The 15,806-nt window shown below is 43.3% G+C and overlaps 1 protein-coding gene across 3 annotated transcripts in view; it reads left to right on the top strand.

Annotated features, from left to right (window-relative positions):
* Positions 1-6,999, top strand: part of LOC103619651 (histamine N-methyltransferase) — a 16,431-nt gene extending 9,432 nt beyond the window's left edge. For 2 of the 3 annotated variants that reach the window (XM_017740254.1, XM_017740255.1), the window contains exons 5-7: positions 2,469-2,599; positions 3,147-3,240; positions 5,501-6,999. In XM_017740254.1, coding sequence (XP_017595743.1) covers positions 2,469-2,599; positions 3,147-3,240; positions 5,501-5,622 — 347 coding nt within the window. In that variant the 3' untranslated portion in view covers positions 5,623-6,999. The remainder of the gene's footprint in view (positions 1-2,468; positions 2,600-3,146; positions 3,241-5,500) is intronic. The other variant, XM_008638208.2, reaches the window with a different exon arrangement.
* Positions 7,000-15,806: the final 8,807 nt, after the last annotated feature.

Genomic DNA, 15,806 nt, shown 5'->3' with positions numbered 1-15,806 from the left:
GAATCAGCTTGTGGAAGTCAAAGGGAAAAAAAGCCCCACAACAATCCCTTTCTCCCTATGGTGAGCTAGCTCAGAATCACTGGAAGCACCAAAGGCTCTCAGGAAAAACCTAGTTTTTTTATATCTATATAACACAGACCTGATCTTTTAAAAGACGGCTTGTGCAAAATCCCCGGAGCTTTTGCTCCAGGCTGAAATGGTGAAGGATGGGCAGCACGGCATCTTCTCTGTTTATGAGACAGTTTGTGCACTTGAACAAAGAATTTCTGTCCTGTCTGGGCTACGCTGGACTGGATTTGCTATGAATCATCCCAGTGGTCCCACCACCTACCACCAATTAACTGGCAGTCCTATCCTACTGCAGTGAGTTTCTTTCCAGAAGAAAGTTAAAGAAAATATAAAATTGTTGTCCTTATTTTAAGTTTTATGTTAAACTAGAAATGAAATATTCATCTGAATTTCTTTCTTTAAGCTCTCTTATTTGGTAATTAATCATGTCCCCAGTAGCTACCATTAATTAGGTTTCTGAGGCCTAAGATTTTCCACGGAGAATTAGAAACATTATCCGCACCTCTGAGGATTCAGTAGTTATGTTTTCTGCCTCACCAAATGCTTTCTCCTTGGGAAGGCGAAGCCAAGCTCACAAGAGAAACTTCCTACTGGGATGTGCAGTGCTGACAAACTCATGTTTCTCTTAGGGTGTGGCATGCGATGAACCTTTCCTCAAAGCCTCATGGACAGGCTGTGGATTTCCTTCATTCCTGGTGGAATCCCTTGGTGGCCATGCTTGGAGTGTTGGTGGCCCCACAACTGAGCTGCATCACCACTGCACAACTGCAGGCAGCCCAGTTTTGATGGCACCCATCAGGTACACAACCAGCTTCTGACTGGGAAAAGAGTCTAGGGTGAAGCCAGGAGAAAACATAGGAAAACTTCATAATGGCTTCAGATGGATATTTAGGCAGAAACTTACCAAAATCCCATGACGAGTTTGCACTTCCTAGAATCTGGACTTTGAAGGCCCAGCCTGGAAAACAATTCAGTTTTCTTCCCAGCTCCTCCTTGCAGACAGACCAACAATTAAATTGAACCAGATTGCCCCAGATTATTGGTGAGGGGATAGGATCTGCTGTTGAATGACACCTGAGTTTAGAACAGCAAATTAAATCTGAACTGCCAGTGCTGGGGCCAGTGACTGATAAATGGGAGCTAACAGAGTAACAGTGGCAGCATCTGAAAGGGGTGGCCCATTTCCAGCCACAGAAAAGGAGATAAGCACTGATGGAGCATTTCTCATCTGTGTGACAGAGATGTGTCCTAATCAGAGCCCAAAAGGAGAAACATTGTGGTGTAAAGGCACTGGTCCCAGCAAATCGTGTTCTGAACATGTGTTCTGTAGCTAAGGCTCAGCCTGCCTTTGGGCCATGGAAGTTTTAAATTGATGCTAACTCCAGGGAAGCACAGGAACTGAATCAGGGCCTGCTTTGTCCTGGAGCAATCCCAAACGCCAGGCAGCAACGCAGTGAGATGAGCTCCATATGCCAGCAGACAGACATTAGTATTCCAGCATCCCTACACTATGAAATTATCTCTCAGTTTTGCTCCCATAAAAACCAAAGAAATGCAGTGATGAACCAGGCCCTCAGTGTAACTTATTCTTTGAATCCACTTCTCCGAAATTCTGCTTTCCTCAGCTGCTGATGTGCACTGTATTGAGGTCTGAAGACGCACAATGTGTCAATCCTTGAAGCTCTTTGCATTAAAACACTGTCATCCCTTTTGCCTGAAGCGGCTGGTCAGAACTGTGGGCTTCTGCAAAATTGTTCCAACACAAAAGCAGCTGAACGTCAAGACATGGGTCCTTGCTTATGGAACAAAGCTCCTTCCCTCTCCCACCATCCCAGTTACACAAATTTAGAAGGCGGCATTTGCTTTCTCTGCCCTTCTCAACCTTTTAATTGTGCTTCTCTTCAAGAAACCCCTGCCTTGCTCCATCCTTGAGCACCTGTTTTTATTTGGGGAAAATCCTCCACCATAGCGTGACTTCTGCTCAGCCACGTGGGTTTTGTGTGGCACATAAGTGATGGGGCCATCAGTCCTTCTGTTCAACATGAAATGTGCTGCTCATAGCCTGGTAACAGTTCATCCCAGCCAACAGCTTTTAATTCAGCTTGAGCCAGGCATGAGGAAGAACTTACTTTTTCTTTAAATCAGGTAAACACCAGCGGAACCCAAATGAGGGAGCCAAGTGAAAAGCACCAGGCTCACTTAAGATTTCATCCTATAAAGCCCCCTACAGCCTTCTCCTCACATATGGGCTCAAGGTTTTAGATATTCCACTGTTGTGTTAAACTGGTACCAAAACTCTCTACCTAAATATGGCTTTTGGATGTATTAAAGCTCTGAGTGTAAAGCAGCCCCATATTTGCAATTGAGATAACTCTGTCCTGCCTTCCCCTCTATTTCAGAGCGTGTGGCTCAGGCATCAAACCTCGAGAACATAAAGTTTACCTGGCACAAGGAGACAGCTTATGAATATGAAAGTCGAGTGAATGCAGAAAAGAAGACTAAAAAGTGGGACTTCATTCACATGATCCAGGTAAGACTCTCTGCAAAGTAAATGTTGTCAAAGACTCAGCTGTTAAAAGTATGCATGAAGTATGTGACCTCATTATCCACTTGTAGGGGAAGAAAGGTGAGTTTACTTCCCAGTAATTTGAAGTGCTTTAGCATAAATGAACTGCAGAAATGAAAAGCAGCTTTGAGCACAGTAGTCCTATTAACCAGGCTGTGGGTGGCAGTCAACTAAGAATACATTTTAGCTAGTGTGTTCAAAAGCTCCTTGTCTTCTCCATGAAATTGCCTTTGTATTTCCAACTTCACTGAAGCCTTCACTGAAGAAGGGCAAATCTCTTTATCTCAGGTTAATGAATGAACATGAGCTGGGTCCTGGGAGTGCCAGAGAGCAAGCATGACATGAGAGCCCTGAGCCTGCAGTGTGAGCCCACTGCCCACACTTTCCTATTGTGCCTCACTGTCCCTGCTTTTCTGCCAGCATTGCCCCCATTTGGTTTCTCTTATGAGTGGTACAAGTAATAATCACCAGGATGACACTGTAATCTATACGCATCTCTGCTTTTTTCCAGATGCTCTATTATGTGAGAGATATCCCAGCAACTATCCGGTATTTCCACAGCCTCCTGGAATCGCAGGCAAAGCTCCTCATTATCCTGGTGTCAGGTGAGAGCTGCTCCACTCAGTCAGGGAAGGGCCATGAGGACCTTTGGGGTTCCTGTGTTTAACACAGGCCACAGAGGTGAACAGACAACCCCTGAAACCTGCACTGTCTGTCTGTATGTGCATGGCTTGTAAAGAACCAAGGTTTTATGAGACAAAAAAACCCCTATCATGGGCACAAAGCATCTTTCTCTGTCCTTCTCCATCCTACGGCCTGTCCGGTGATGGATGGCAGCAGAGGCCCCGCAGCAGGAGAGGCTCCATCCCACAGCTCTCCCTCTCAGGAGCCCCTTCAGCCTCAGCTCTTTGCTGGAAAAGGCTTTCCAGGCTGGTCACTGCATTTTCTCTCTCCCAGAGCCTTGTGGCATTAAGTAAACAGCTACGGTGGGGCTCGGCTGTGCCGTACAGCAGGTGTTGGAGCACATATGGTTCATTTTCTTCTCAAACTGCCCATTTCCTTAATATCATCATTTTGGGTACAAAACAGCGTTCTTAGGCTGTTTCGGATCTCATAGAGATGCTCTGTGGTCAGTCCAGCAGGAAAATGCTAGAGCAGAGTAAGCAGCAATCTTTTAATACTGTGGGCAGGGTATGCCAGAGGTAGTGCAATGGTGAAGTCTAATTTGACTCTAGAAAGCCTTTAATTTGCCTCAAAAGCTATTGAAATTTTAGCTGTGTAAACAGCCACATCTAACAACTCTGAAAGGGATGTTAAGCATTATTTGTTCAGAGGTTTAAGCTTAATTTCCCATTGAATTTGGTCACGTCTGCAAACTGATGAAGTTTCTTTTATTTTGTTCATGAAGGGTCCACTATGAAGTGACACTTCTGACCTGAATTTATTCAAACTACTTTTTTTTCTGAAATGTTTTTAGTTTGAAGTGTTTTCAAGCAGTTCACAACAAGAAATCGGTATTCAAAATTATTTTTAAAAACCTGTTCATGTTCTTTGGCTGAATGAGAATAGATCGTAATATTAGACTATTGCTGATTACCTGCGTATAGTTAATTAAAACCCTTTTCCAGTTGCTTAACCTGTCCCTTTGGATATTCATAAAATGTGAATACAGGAAGGAATATGCACCTATTCAAAATTAAAAGGATTAAAGTGCTGAGTTCATGAGAAATATTTGAAGTCCTCTCTGGGCCAGAAATTGCCAGGGGCAACAAAAAAGTGGGAGAGAGGAGCAGGACTCAGAACAGCAGACAGGAAAGGAAGAGGGGAAAAAACCAAGAGGGAAACAAGAGAATAGAGAGGGGAAGGAAGAAGTGCAATGAAAATGAGCACTGAAACAAAAGGAGTTACTGAAAGATCGTCAGAACAAAGCTCATTTCACAAAAGGTAATGTCATCTCCAGCACAAACACATCAGGGTGTGTTGGTTAAAAGCCAGCCTGGGAGCAGGGTTGGTAGGAGAGGGCTGGGGTCAGTCGGTGGAGGCTGCAATCCCTTCTGCTCCCCCCCTGCCGGCAGAGCAGGACTTGCAGGGGCTGCGGATCTGTTGACACCGCCTTGCAAACAAAGGCAGTGCCATATGCTGAGCCTTCCGAGAGCCATTATAATAATGCTGCGTTCAGGTAGGGGATAATTGCTCAGCTCAGAGATGGCACTGAGTCACACAACACTGACACCAGCAGATTTCCTGCAATTAGTGCTCTGCGTTCAGTTTCCACCAGGTGAAAGAAAATATTGTAGCCTCTCTTCTAAACACCACTGTTTATTTGACTATAAATAACTGTCTGCAGATAAAGCAACTGCAAAACCACGAGTAACTGGTTTTAGCACCTAGGGAGAATTATTGTTGTAACTTTCAAGAGCTGCTCATTAGGCTCAAAGTTATTTTCATCCTGTCCAGTCATTCCGAGTAATCCTTTTAGAAATGATTTACAGCAGAAATACTGAATCAGAGATCCAGGCTGGGGTAAAATAAAGATGTGAAGACCTATGTGGGGACTTTTCAACTTACCCAGCTGGTTTGCTTTATAAAACCTCTCTTGAAAAGTGTGAACTGCTCTGGCCTCAGCTGGAGGCTCAAGGAGAGGTGCTGGAGCTCCAGGGTAGGTGTCCACCCACTCCTGCAGCCCCCAAACCTGAGGAACAGAAGCAGGGAGACGGTCAACTCCACCATGCCCCAGGACATGTCCCAGCTCTGGAAAGCTCCCACTTGCAATGATGACAGCTGCTGAAAAACCCAGGCAATCAAAGCTGCTTTTAAATAGTGTTTTTCCTTAACTCAGTGTTTTTCTGGTGGTTTATCTCTTAGGAAAGATTTTTGTGGCTGGGAAACACTGTGGAAGAAGTATGGGTCTTCCTTCCCTCTGGAAGATCTTTGCTCTTATGTTTCCTCTGCTGATTTGCCAAGGATGCTGGATTCAGCTGGGCTGAAGTACCAGCTCTACGAGCTCCCATCCCGCATGGACATAACGAGCTGCTTTATTGAAGGGGACAAAGATGGGGAGCTGTTGCTGGACTTCCTGACAGAAACACTTGACTTTGCTAAAACTGCCCCCCCTGAACTAAAGCATCAGCTAATGGAAGACTTAAGAAAGCCTGGATGCAGTGAAAACAAAGATGGGAAGGTGTTTTTCAATAACAACCTGGGCGTAATAGTGATTGACCCATGAGTTAACCTCTTCTTCCTGATCCAAGGCAAAAAGTCAGATACAAACTGTTAACAGCTGAAATGTATTTTTTCATCTTTTATGAATGGCTTAATTTACTTCAACACCGATAATAATTTTTGGAATTTGTTAAGAAATCAGTATTAACATCTGTTGTTATGAGTGAGCTTTAATACCTGATTAATTCTACATTAATCTATGAATGTGTAACTCACTAGGCAGTAAATTGTGCTTTATTGTACAGATGTTGTGTAATCAGCTATAACTCAGGCCATCCACTCAGGCACTGCAGAAACCAAACCATTTCCTAAGGAATAATCCAGAACTACATGTGGTACCACCATCTTCATTTAAAAACTCTCTACAGACCAAATAAGCAAGTGCAATTTCTTGATGCAGCTGGCAGGAGTGCAGGCTCAGAATGACCAAACATTGGGTGGATCTTTGATGGGATTTCTTGAGCTTGTGACTTCAAGATCTCATACCTGCAGCTGCTGTGAAAGTGGCCTCACACCTGTATGTTCAATGGTTGTCTGCTCCTGCCTCTGCAGGCATCTCCATCTAATGGCACTGCTTCCCCTTTCCTGTAGTTTTACTTTGTGATGATGTATCCGCTGAGCAATTTGTGTGCCAGGTCTGTAGTGGCTCTACAAGAGGGAGGCAAGGGAACATGGTTGAGGCACAGGGTTCGTAACAAGCGCCCTGGAGAGGTGGATTTCAGTGGTGAGCCCTGATGCAGATTTTTTGCTAGGAATCAGCTGCTGCAGTCACGCAGAGCTTTTTTTGTATTTTTAATTAACCATATAAAGCTTCTGGTCCCAGCCTTCCCCTGGCCTGGCAGGCAGGGCCATAAGTGGCCTGTGAGCTTTGTAATAAGGAAAATGTAAAAATAAACTCTGATACCAAAATGTCTGGTTCCAGTAGCATTTTTTTTTTCATTTTCAATGGCATTACGTCAGATGAATCTATTCACTGTACAGAGTTTTCAGTGAGAAGGGGTTTCACCTCCTCAGCCCCTTCTCCATGTGAGGCTGTTGTGGTTGATGCATTTGTTTTGCTAAATGATTTTATAATTTTTGGAACTGTTTTCTCTCTACAAGGCACAATACATAGTGGGATACAATAGAGTCGCTTGAATGGATTTAATAGCCTGAATACTCAATTTATCCCCTGAGACAGGTGTGATTTCTGCCATTGAAATGATTTGATTCAGTGTTGAAATGGTTTACTTTAGGTAATACTTTAGCTGCAAGGAATTACATTTTATTTTTGCACACATATTTCTGATACAATATAGATTATTAATGATTTGAAGTGATTTCAAGAGATCATATTGGGCGTAATAGACGTTTATGTTTATTTTAGGGCAAGTTATTTGAAACACAAACTTCTCCTGGTGCTCAAATATTAATTCTGGTGGATTTTAGAAGGTTTCCATGATAATCCTCTGTTGAACAGAACAAGATCTATTACCACTTTACACAGTTCTGTGCACAGGCTCCTGCACTAGAAGACCTCAGTATATCTGTGAGCTGCTGTGGTCACATGCCAGAGCAGGAAAGAAAGAAAGAAAGAAAGAAAGAAAATCTCTGATTACAACAGATTGCTGCATGCATTTCTAATTGGAAACAAATTAAAGTTACATTTATTTTCGTGGCTCTTTTGGGCTGTCAGTGACCTTTCCTAAATGGTGCTTGCAAAGTGGGTGACCGCTGAATATTGCCACATCAACTCTGTCAGGGGTGAGATATCTCAGGGAGCCACAGAAATGCCAGAACAAAACAAAAAAACCAGTAATCCAGCAACAAAGCTCAGTAATAAAATGCCTTTGCAGATCCTGCTGTTTTATTGTTTATCAGACTTTTAAAAAAACCCCCAACAAAATGAGTAGAAGGGGTTTTAGCAGTTTTGGAGGAGGCTTGTTCTGAAAATGTGGGAGAGAGCAGGAAATACAAGAAGGACCAGAGCTGATCTGGAGAGAACAGAGGAGGATTTAACCACACACACATAAAAAAGATATTCCGTGTGAATGCACAAGAGAGCTTCTTCCCCTGTTTTGCTTCTGAGGAGAATTTCATTAAAAACTGGGGGGGAAAATACAGTAAACTCCATTCTGTATCTTGGAGCAGCTTGAGTTAAGGGGCTGGGGGAAAATGAATCAGCAAAGCACCTTAAGGGATAAATTAGTTTTAATTTTAAATTTGTAACACACTCACATATTTTCGAGAAGCAAGTACTTTAAGTATTATTTAGTAGGAAATGAATGTGGGGAAGCACAATTTTATGCTCATTTTACCATAAAAACTGAAGGACGTTTTGTAAATCTCTCAAACAACTTCCTAACAGAGTGGAGAACCATATTTTCATGTGAGAATCACCCTTAATTGTACAGTGAGATACTGCTATTGCACAGCAGGGTTGGGAAGTACAGTTTGTCCATGGACTGGGATTTGCACAGCAGTCTGTGCCAGGGCCTTATCACCCTTAGGAATTTCTTCCTAATCTCTAATCTAAACCTGCCCTCTGTCAGTTTGAAGCTGTTCTGTTCGTCCTACCACTAAAATCCCTGTAAAAAGGTCAAACCCCAATTCCGTATTTTCCTGGCTTGCACCCCTACAAAATTAACTTGTAGGCTTTCTAGAGAGGTTCGTTGAGAGCAGTGGTATTAAACCAGCACAATACTGATTGAATCAAGTTGAGCTTCAGGATACCTGTATTAAAAATATACCAGAAATGGTCCTGAAAGCTCTTCATGCATGGGTGCCTCTTTCTGGCTAAATATACGTTTTAGATATGAAATGTGACTCTGGGTAAATGCAATCCTTAAGATTGCCTCTCTATGTTTTTCTCAAAGATGGTTCTGAGCAGTTCTTGTTTTTAAATTGGGAGACGTTTTCTTTATTCTTTTCATTTCATGAGCACATAAACCTGGAATATACAGATTCTAATGCAGGTACAGGAGAAAAAAGCTGGAAGGAAGGAGGGAGAGAGGGGGAGGAAGAGGAGGGAGTCTTTTGAAACAGCAGGCAAACACCTGGGCCTGTGTCCCTCTGATAAGTAAGCGTGAGCTTCTGGCTCTGATGCTGTGTCAGGTGATTATTTCCCAAAGGAATTCCCGTGGGAGGTTTGCTGTGCAGGGAAGGGAATAGCCCGATGTCCATGAGTGAGGCACAGCTTTGGAATGATGCCTCAAAGGCTGGGTGGGAGGAAATAGGGGAAGAAAAAAAGGCTGACCCCCTCCAAAGAGCCCAGACTTCATGCATATTTCCCTCCACATCGAACACATCTGCCCGAGCAGCTTCAGGGCTGTTACTTTAAATCACACGTAGAAAAATATTCTCACTGCTCCGTTAATTACCACAGCAAATTGAACAAATGCACTCACAGCTCGGCTGCTGTCACCATTCCTGCATTGGGGTAATTCATGCTTGCAGCCCATGATAGGATTTTTAATGTCATTACACAGTAGGGCAAAGTCTTCATTTTTAATAAAAATACAAATGCTAAAATGAAACGGATTAATATCTAATTTTACATCTTCATTTACATGATGTGCAAAATTATCTTAAATATTTGTTATGGATGGAGTGGCTTTCCACCAATTTAGGCTTTTTTTTTTTTCCATACTGGAGAATGTTAACAGAAATTGTAGCATAAATCATTGCCTTGTAGAGTACCAGAAGGCGCATATAAAAACCCATATCTTTGCTGCACATATTTCCCATTAACCATAATCTATTAGTAATTGAAGTTCATTACAAATTCTTGTAGACTTTATTGCTATCATGCTGCATGACATAGTGAACCTGGCTTGCATAACAAGAAGTCCTTGCTGGGAAATATCCTATTAACAATGACAGTGCATTTGTCATTGTGATAATAAATCCAAAGCTGCCTGTAGATTATAAATTATTGCGGCGCCATTTCCACTGTTGTAGTTTAAAAGTTTTGTCAGCACTTCCATTTTACCCCTGCTTTACGGGCAGTTATAACTTGACCATAAAAATCTGCAGCCAGCTGAATCCCATCTTACAAGGTCTCACTCTCTGAGAGTGTTTCTTCCCTCAGTGAGATTCATATTTCATCCATATGAAAACCTTTGAGGCAGAAGCTGTGTTTGTGACAGATTTTTAGGTTCTGCATTTGCACAGATTTTAATTGGAAAGCCCAGGCCATTTGACAAGTAATTTGTCCATGATATTTCTAAAGATGGTGGTGAAATTAAAAAATTCAGCAAGACAAAAAGATGGGAGCTGGGCTGAGCTGAGTGTTCGCTGGTTTAGCACCTGAAAAAGCTTCTGTCCTTATCTCCAGGTGCCAGAGACTTCGGGGAGCCATTGGGTAAACACTGCTTCTCTTCAAAGGAGAAACTGGAGAGAAATGATGTTCCCCACAGGCCTCACAAAGGTGTTTTGAGGATTAATTACAAACGCTGAAATTCAGGCATGCACTCAAGTCATCCTTCATCATGTCTGTGCAATTCTTCCAGCTCTATATAGGTTTTAAGTGTTATTAATAGAAAATTGCTATAGAGTTGAACTTTAAGTGTTAATTATGACTCGAGATATAAATGACATCAGGTCAAATGTTTCACAGTTTAACTCCCTAATTGACTTCAGCTCTCTGCACCAAGGGATATCTCTCTAGCTGAATGCATCTGTCTATCACATTTCTCAAGGGCCTATAGCAAAGCATCCAATTAGCTGGACGTAACCATTATGCCTCAACAGCTCCTAAATAGTGTAGGATGAAGCCTTCATCTCCCTGAAATCATCACGAAAATTCTACCTCTCACCAGACCAGATTTTCACATCATCCTGCAATACATGCTTTCTTTTTGAGTACTGTTTCCAGGTGTGGATAACGGATTCTGAAGTAAATATAATAATTGTCTTTTCACACCAATAATGTCCTTCATCTCACAACACCCCAAATTTCTTTAAAATCTTGATATGCAAAATCACTTTGCTGCACCTCAGTGGTAAGTGATCTCCTGGGTGAAATTCAGCAGCTGTTGGACTGTCCATGGCACTGTTTCTCAGTGATTCATGGCAGGATGATGAGGAGGAAGAAGTTTGCAGTAGAATGTCGAGGAGCAGAAAGAAATTTCCTGGGCTGGTACTGAGCAGGGGCACGGGCACTGACATATCTCCAGCCAAAATTGCAATCAGCTCACCCTCTTCCTTGGCAGGAGAGCAGTGGGACATGGGGCTGGGACATGGGGTTGGCTCAGGGTGAAGCCCTGGCACATCCAACAGCCCACACTGGTGGTGGGACCAAGGGTGTCTACCATGAACCAGCTTGGCAGCAGCTTTGTGTGGCAGTGTCCTGGTGCTGCCCAGCGGAGTTCATGAGGAAGGCAGGGATGGATCCGATGGGTGTAAGGGGTAAGAGGTGGTCTCCCCTTTTTTTTTCTTTAATAGGAAGAAAATTGCTCCTTGCCCTTGCAGATGGATGTGAACAGTACCCAACAGAGATGTGTGAGTGTGTGGTAGTGGTGTGAATCAGGATAGTGCTTTGTTCAAGAGAGGTGAACTGCTCTAAAAAAGGACAAGAAAAATATTGTTACAATGTGCTGCAGATTTCTTACCCAGTTTTGTGCATTTTATCTATATTATCTGGGCAAAGAATGCAAACCCCCCAAGAACACAGAATAAATAAATTAAAGGCTCATTGAAATCTCTAAATCTAAACCACATCTTCCTTTCCCACTTTGAAATCCCTCAATCTAAAACATATCATAGTTTTCCACTCAAACAGGATATAAGGACCTAATATCTTTGTGACTCTTAATGCTATAAATACATTTTGATACTTTTATAACCATGATTTTACAGAGGTCACAGTGAGGTATCATTTATTTTGGTGAGGGTAAGTAGGCTATTTGCCAGCAGATGTAATCTCTTTGTTTCCTTAAAAGAAAATGAAATGACAGTATTTGGAGGCTGTTTCAAGGATCCCGTGTGTTACAATGGATCCTGGCGGAGATGAATTAGTGGCCAGTGTATAGGTGATCTTGCCAAAAATGAATAGCAATGCAATTTATCATACCCTTCTGTAATTTATCTCACGACCACGTATTAGATTAGATAAAGACAGAAAGACATGTGAATTGGATGGACTGGACTAATACTGAAAACTTACACCTGCTTTTATTGAGGCTGACAGGAAGATTTCTGTTGCCTGCATTGCAATCAGGATTTGACTTCACATTTTTAATTTGCTTTGAAGTATGATCTTGTCCAGCAACAAGAAAAAAGCTAACTCAACATTAAAGTTTGTTGATTGTGTCTGCTGTTTCTTATTCAATACAAATTTGCTCTATCATATATTTCACATTCAATCAATTAAAAAGTGTAAATCTAAACAAAAAACCCTCAACACTCAGAAGCTTAAAAAGAAGAGTAATAAGCAGCTGTGAAACTGCTGCAAACACTCATTACATGCTACACCGTTTTCAAGGTAACAAACCAATAGTTTATTTTGTCCCCTTCCAACAAAATCCATACTTCAAAATCCACTTTTCTTAGCAAATCGGTCTGTCTGTAAGACAAACAGGCTGTAGCTGGGAGTGTTTACCTACAACAGCAGAAAGATGTGCTACACTGCCTTCAAACTCAGGAATATCACCAGCTACCTTCTTTAGGCTCGTTGCAAGCCAGTGATTGATATCTGTTCTTTTGCATTGCTTTCCTCTCATATCTCTTTGTCCTGCTGCTATAATCGATCACAGGTTTTTCCATCAGGCTTCATGTCAGATTAGGACAGTGAACATGACTGGCTTAGAACAAACTGCTTCAAAGTGCACCGAGGCAAGCCTGGGACTCGAACTGCTCTAAAAAACATTGTTTTGGGCACATCCATGAAGACAGGGCAGCAGCAGGCAGTCAGAAATATGCTTTTCTGGCAAGGGCTTGGCATGGCTCCTCTCTATGGAACCTCTCAATGTGTTGTGATCACATTGCCACTGGGGGCTGGTGTTTTAAGTGAGGGGCAATGCCCAGCTCCTCATTTTCCTGATTCAGGCAGAAATTTCTGCTTAGGAGTCCATGTATGTATCTGGCAGGACCTGCACACGTATTCTCCCTGAGGCTGGAGGTGCAAAGTCACACGCAGCTTTTGTGTTTAGTGCTTTTTGTGTGCCATCAAGAACTTCAAGGAGTGAAAGCCCAACACCTTTCCTTGAATACAAACAGATTTTAAAGATTCACTGTGACCAGTCTTCCCAGAAGAATTGAAATATCAGTCCCTTACTTAAATAGCTCTTTGGGGCATTACTGCTTGTTTTTATAGTGCCTAGCACAACTGAGTCTTCATCTTGGTGGGTATTTTAGGTGCATCTGTTGCATAAATAATTTTTTTTTTTCATGTGAAGAACAGAGCATTTAGAGAAGAGGGCTGTAAGGGTTTGATACAAATTTGGATCAGTGATCATGGATGAGTTTGCTGACAGCAATTGCCCCATGGATGCTGTTGCTCAGATCTACAAATCCTAAAAGAGGAGTTGACCCATGGCAAGCTGGGTGACTTCTGGGACTTCTCCTGGAAGAGGAACAGATGTTAAACTTTTACCTGGGTTCAAGAGAAGACAAGAATGTCATGGATGAGGAGTATTTTGAGGAGGATCGCCCAGTGTCCCGTGCAGGACATCCCTGAGCTGAAATAGGTGCAAAAATACTGAGGCAAATTATCCCATGTGCTTGCCCTGTACAGATCAGATGCACAGGATAGTCACTGCTGGGTCCACACCCTTGACCACAGCTGGAGAAATACTAAATAAATAATCACGATAGTCCAACTATTTAGAGCTTCTAATCCAAGCTGAAACAACCATCACTGGAGGTATTGTACGAGGTGTTGTGACACAGAAATGTTGTTACCCATTTGACACACTAAACCCCTTCTGGAATTTCATTCTTTTTTCCTAACAATGACTGACATCTAAGGCCAGGACCAGCATTGGGCCAGTGAAAGCAGTGCTTGCACAGCCCACAGGAACATCCTGCATTTAATCCCAGGGAACACACAGGCAGTGGTGCATTCGTGTAATGCCCTGAAACAAATTCTGAGTAAAAGGCTTTTTGTTCTACCTGTGTAAAAAACAGGCACTCCTGGATTTTGCCATGTCACAGCAGATGCTAAGAGCACCTGAAATTACAACTTTCTGGAAAAAAAAGCCTAAGAAATCTTGAGAGTGAGCGGAAACAGAATATTTCCATCAGAAGCTATTCCTGGGACTGGGATCTTTCCAGAAACACATGAGGTGAGCTGCTGCTCAGATGGATGTACTGCCAGGGCAGAGGGAAAACTGTGAGATAAATGCTCAGGTACCCATGGGCTGCTGTAATGCTGCACCAGGTAATGGTCTGGGGGGATAAAAAAATAGGATTGGAAAGAACTACAATTAGAATCTTGTACTCTGCCAAAGACAGGGTTTTCAGCACAGACTTTGAGGGATTTCTGTGTCCTACAGGTTCTGGCCACCCTCCCTCTTGCCTTGCAGAGGTTCTGAGGCTGTGCCTGAAGACAGCACTTGCCCTAAGGAAGAAACTGGGGTGTGCTGGAAGGCAAAGGATGATGGGCAAAGAAATCTGGAGTTTCTTACCTTGCAGGTGAACCTCAGGCCGAGCGGCTGAGGAGCTGATTAGAACTCTTGGGTAGCTAACCCACACAGCAGGAAAGGTTAACCCGGATTACTGAGGGAAACCTCATTCTGGGATGATTTATGGAGAGGGTACAACTGCCCTGTATCCAAGCAAGGGCCACAGATGCCATGGTTTAGTGTTCAAACGGCTTATCCCTGTGTAAGGTCATTCATCACACATTGCTTTGGACTCCCAGGCCAATACATATAAAAGTCTGTGTCACAACAGGCGCAGCCTTTTCAGCTCCCATCTGCCCACAGCAACCCTTCCAACGCTGCTAATTACACCCCTGCACTTGATTATACTGGCTCCAGCTCACCCCAGAGCCCTGGCCATACTGGTGTGCCCCAAGGGGGGATTGTGTTAATAAGCAGAAACAAACACAGGGTCTCCATTTAAGAGCCCGTTTCAAAGCCCAGAAGTTGTAAGCTCAACCTCTGGACAACCACAGTCCCATTTGGAAGGCAGAATTGCTCCAAGAGTGTTTTGTTTCTTTCAATTTGTTTGCTGTAATTCAGTTTCTCAAGGATAAGAGGCAGGATGCTCCCACTACCAATGCAGGGAGGAGTGAGTTTCTTTCGCAGAGAAAAAAGGAAGAAAGAGGAGACAAGAAAGATGAGCTTGAGAGGCAACCACAGGAGCAGCAAAGCCAATGCTGTGACTGGGCTGTGGTGCAGGAGAGGCTGAGAATTCCTGGTCTTCCCAGAACAGGTGTGAGAGGGAAAGTGACACTCTCAGGGAAGAATTTCCTTTCAGCTATTATGAAAAGCATGAAAAGCAATTAAAACAACCTAAAAATAGGAAGGTCTCTTCCTCTTTTTTTTTTTTCCTTTTTTTTTTTTTTCCCTCCCAGTGCTCCCAAGGCTTTTGCTGACTGAGATAGAGGTAGGGGGACATGTCTGGCCTAATGCACCTGCAAAAATGGTCTATTAACCAGGGACATGCTCTGAGGCAGCACTTGCAGCCCAAGCCCTCGGGGGAGCCCTGAATGCCCTGGGGCCATGCCAGGAGCACTGTGGGCATCGAGCAGAGCTGCCCACCCCCGGCCAGGGGAATGCTGAGCAGAGGGGTTAAACCTCACCATTTTTTAGGACATAGGCGTTTATTCTGGTCATTGGACATCTTCATGGCCAGTGGAGAGGGGGCCAGGGCACCCAGCCAGGGCCATGAAGTTGTGCACACCCAAGCACTTGTCCCTCCTCCAAAGGATGGGTGAGGCCGCCAAAGCAGCTGGGAGCTCCACGAGTACAGGGGGATGGCTGCTGAAGGCTTTGTAGGCTCACAGCCACGGTGAATTTTAGGG

Source organism: Corvus brachyrhynchos, unplaced genomic scaffold (genome assembly GCF_000691975.1).
Source record: "Corvus brachyrhynchos isolate BGI_N302 unplaced genomic scaffold, ASM69197v1 scaffold126, whole genome shotgun sequence".
In the NCBI taxonomy this organism is placed as follows: domain Eukaryota; kingdom Metazoa; phylum Chordata; class Aves; order Passeriformes; family Corvidae; genus Corvus; species Corvus brachyrhynchos.
This window is presented reverse-complemented; position numbering and strand designations above follow the sequence as displayed.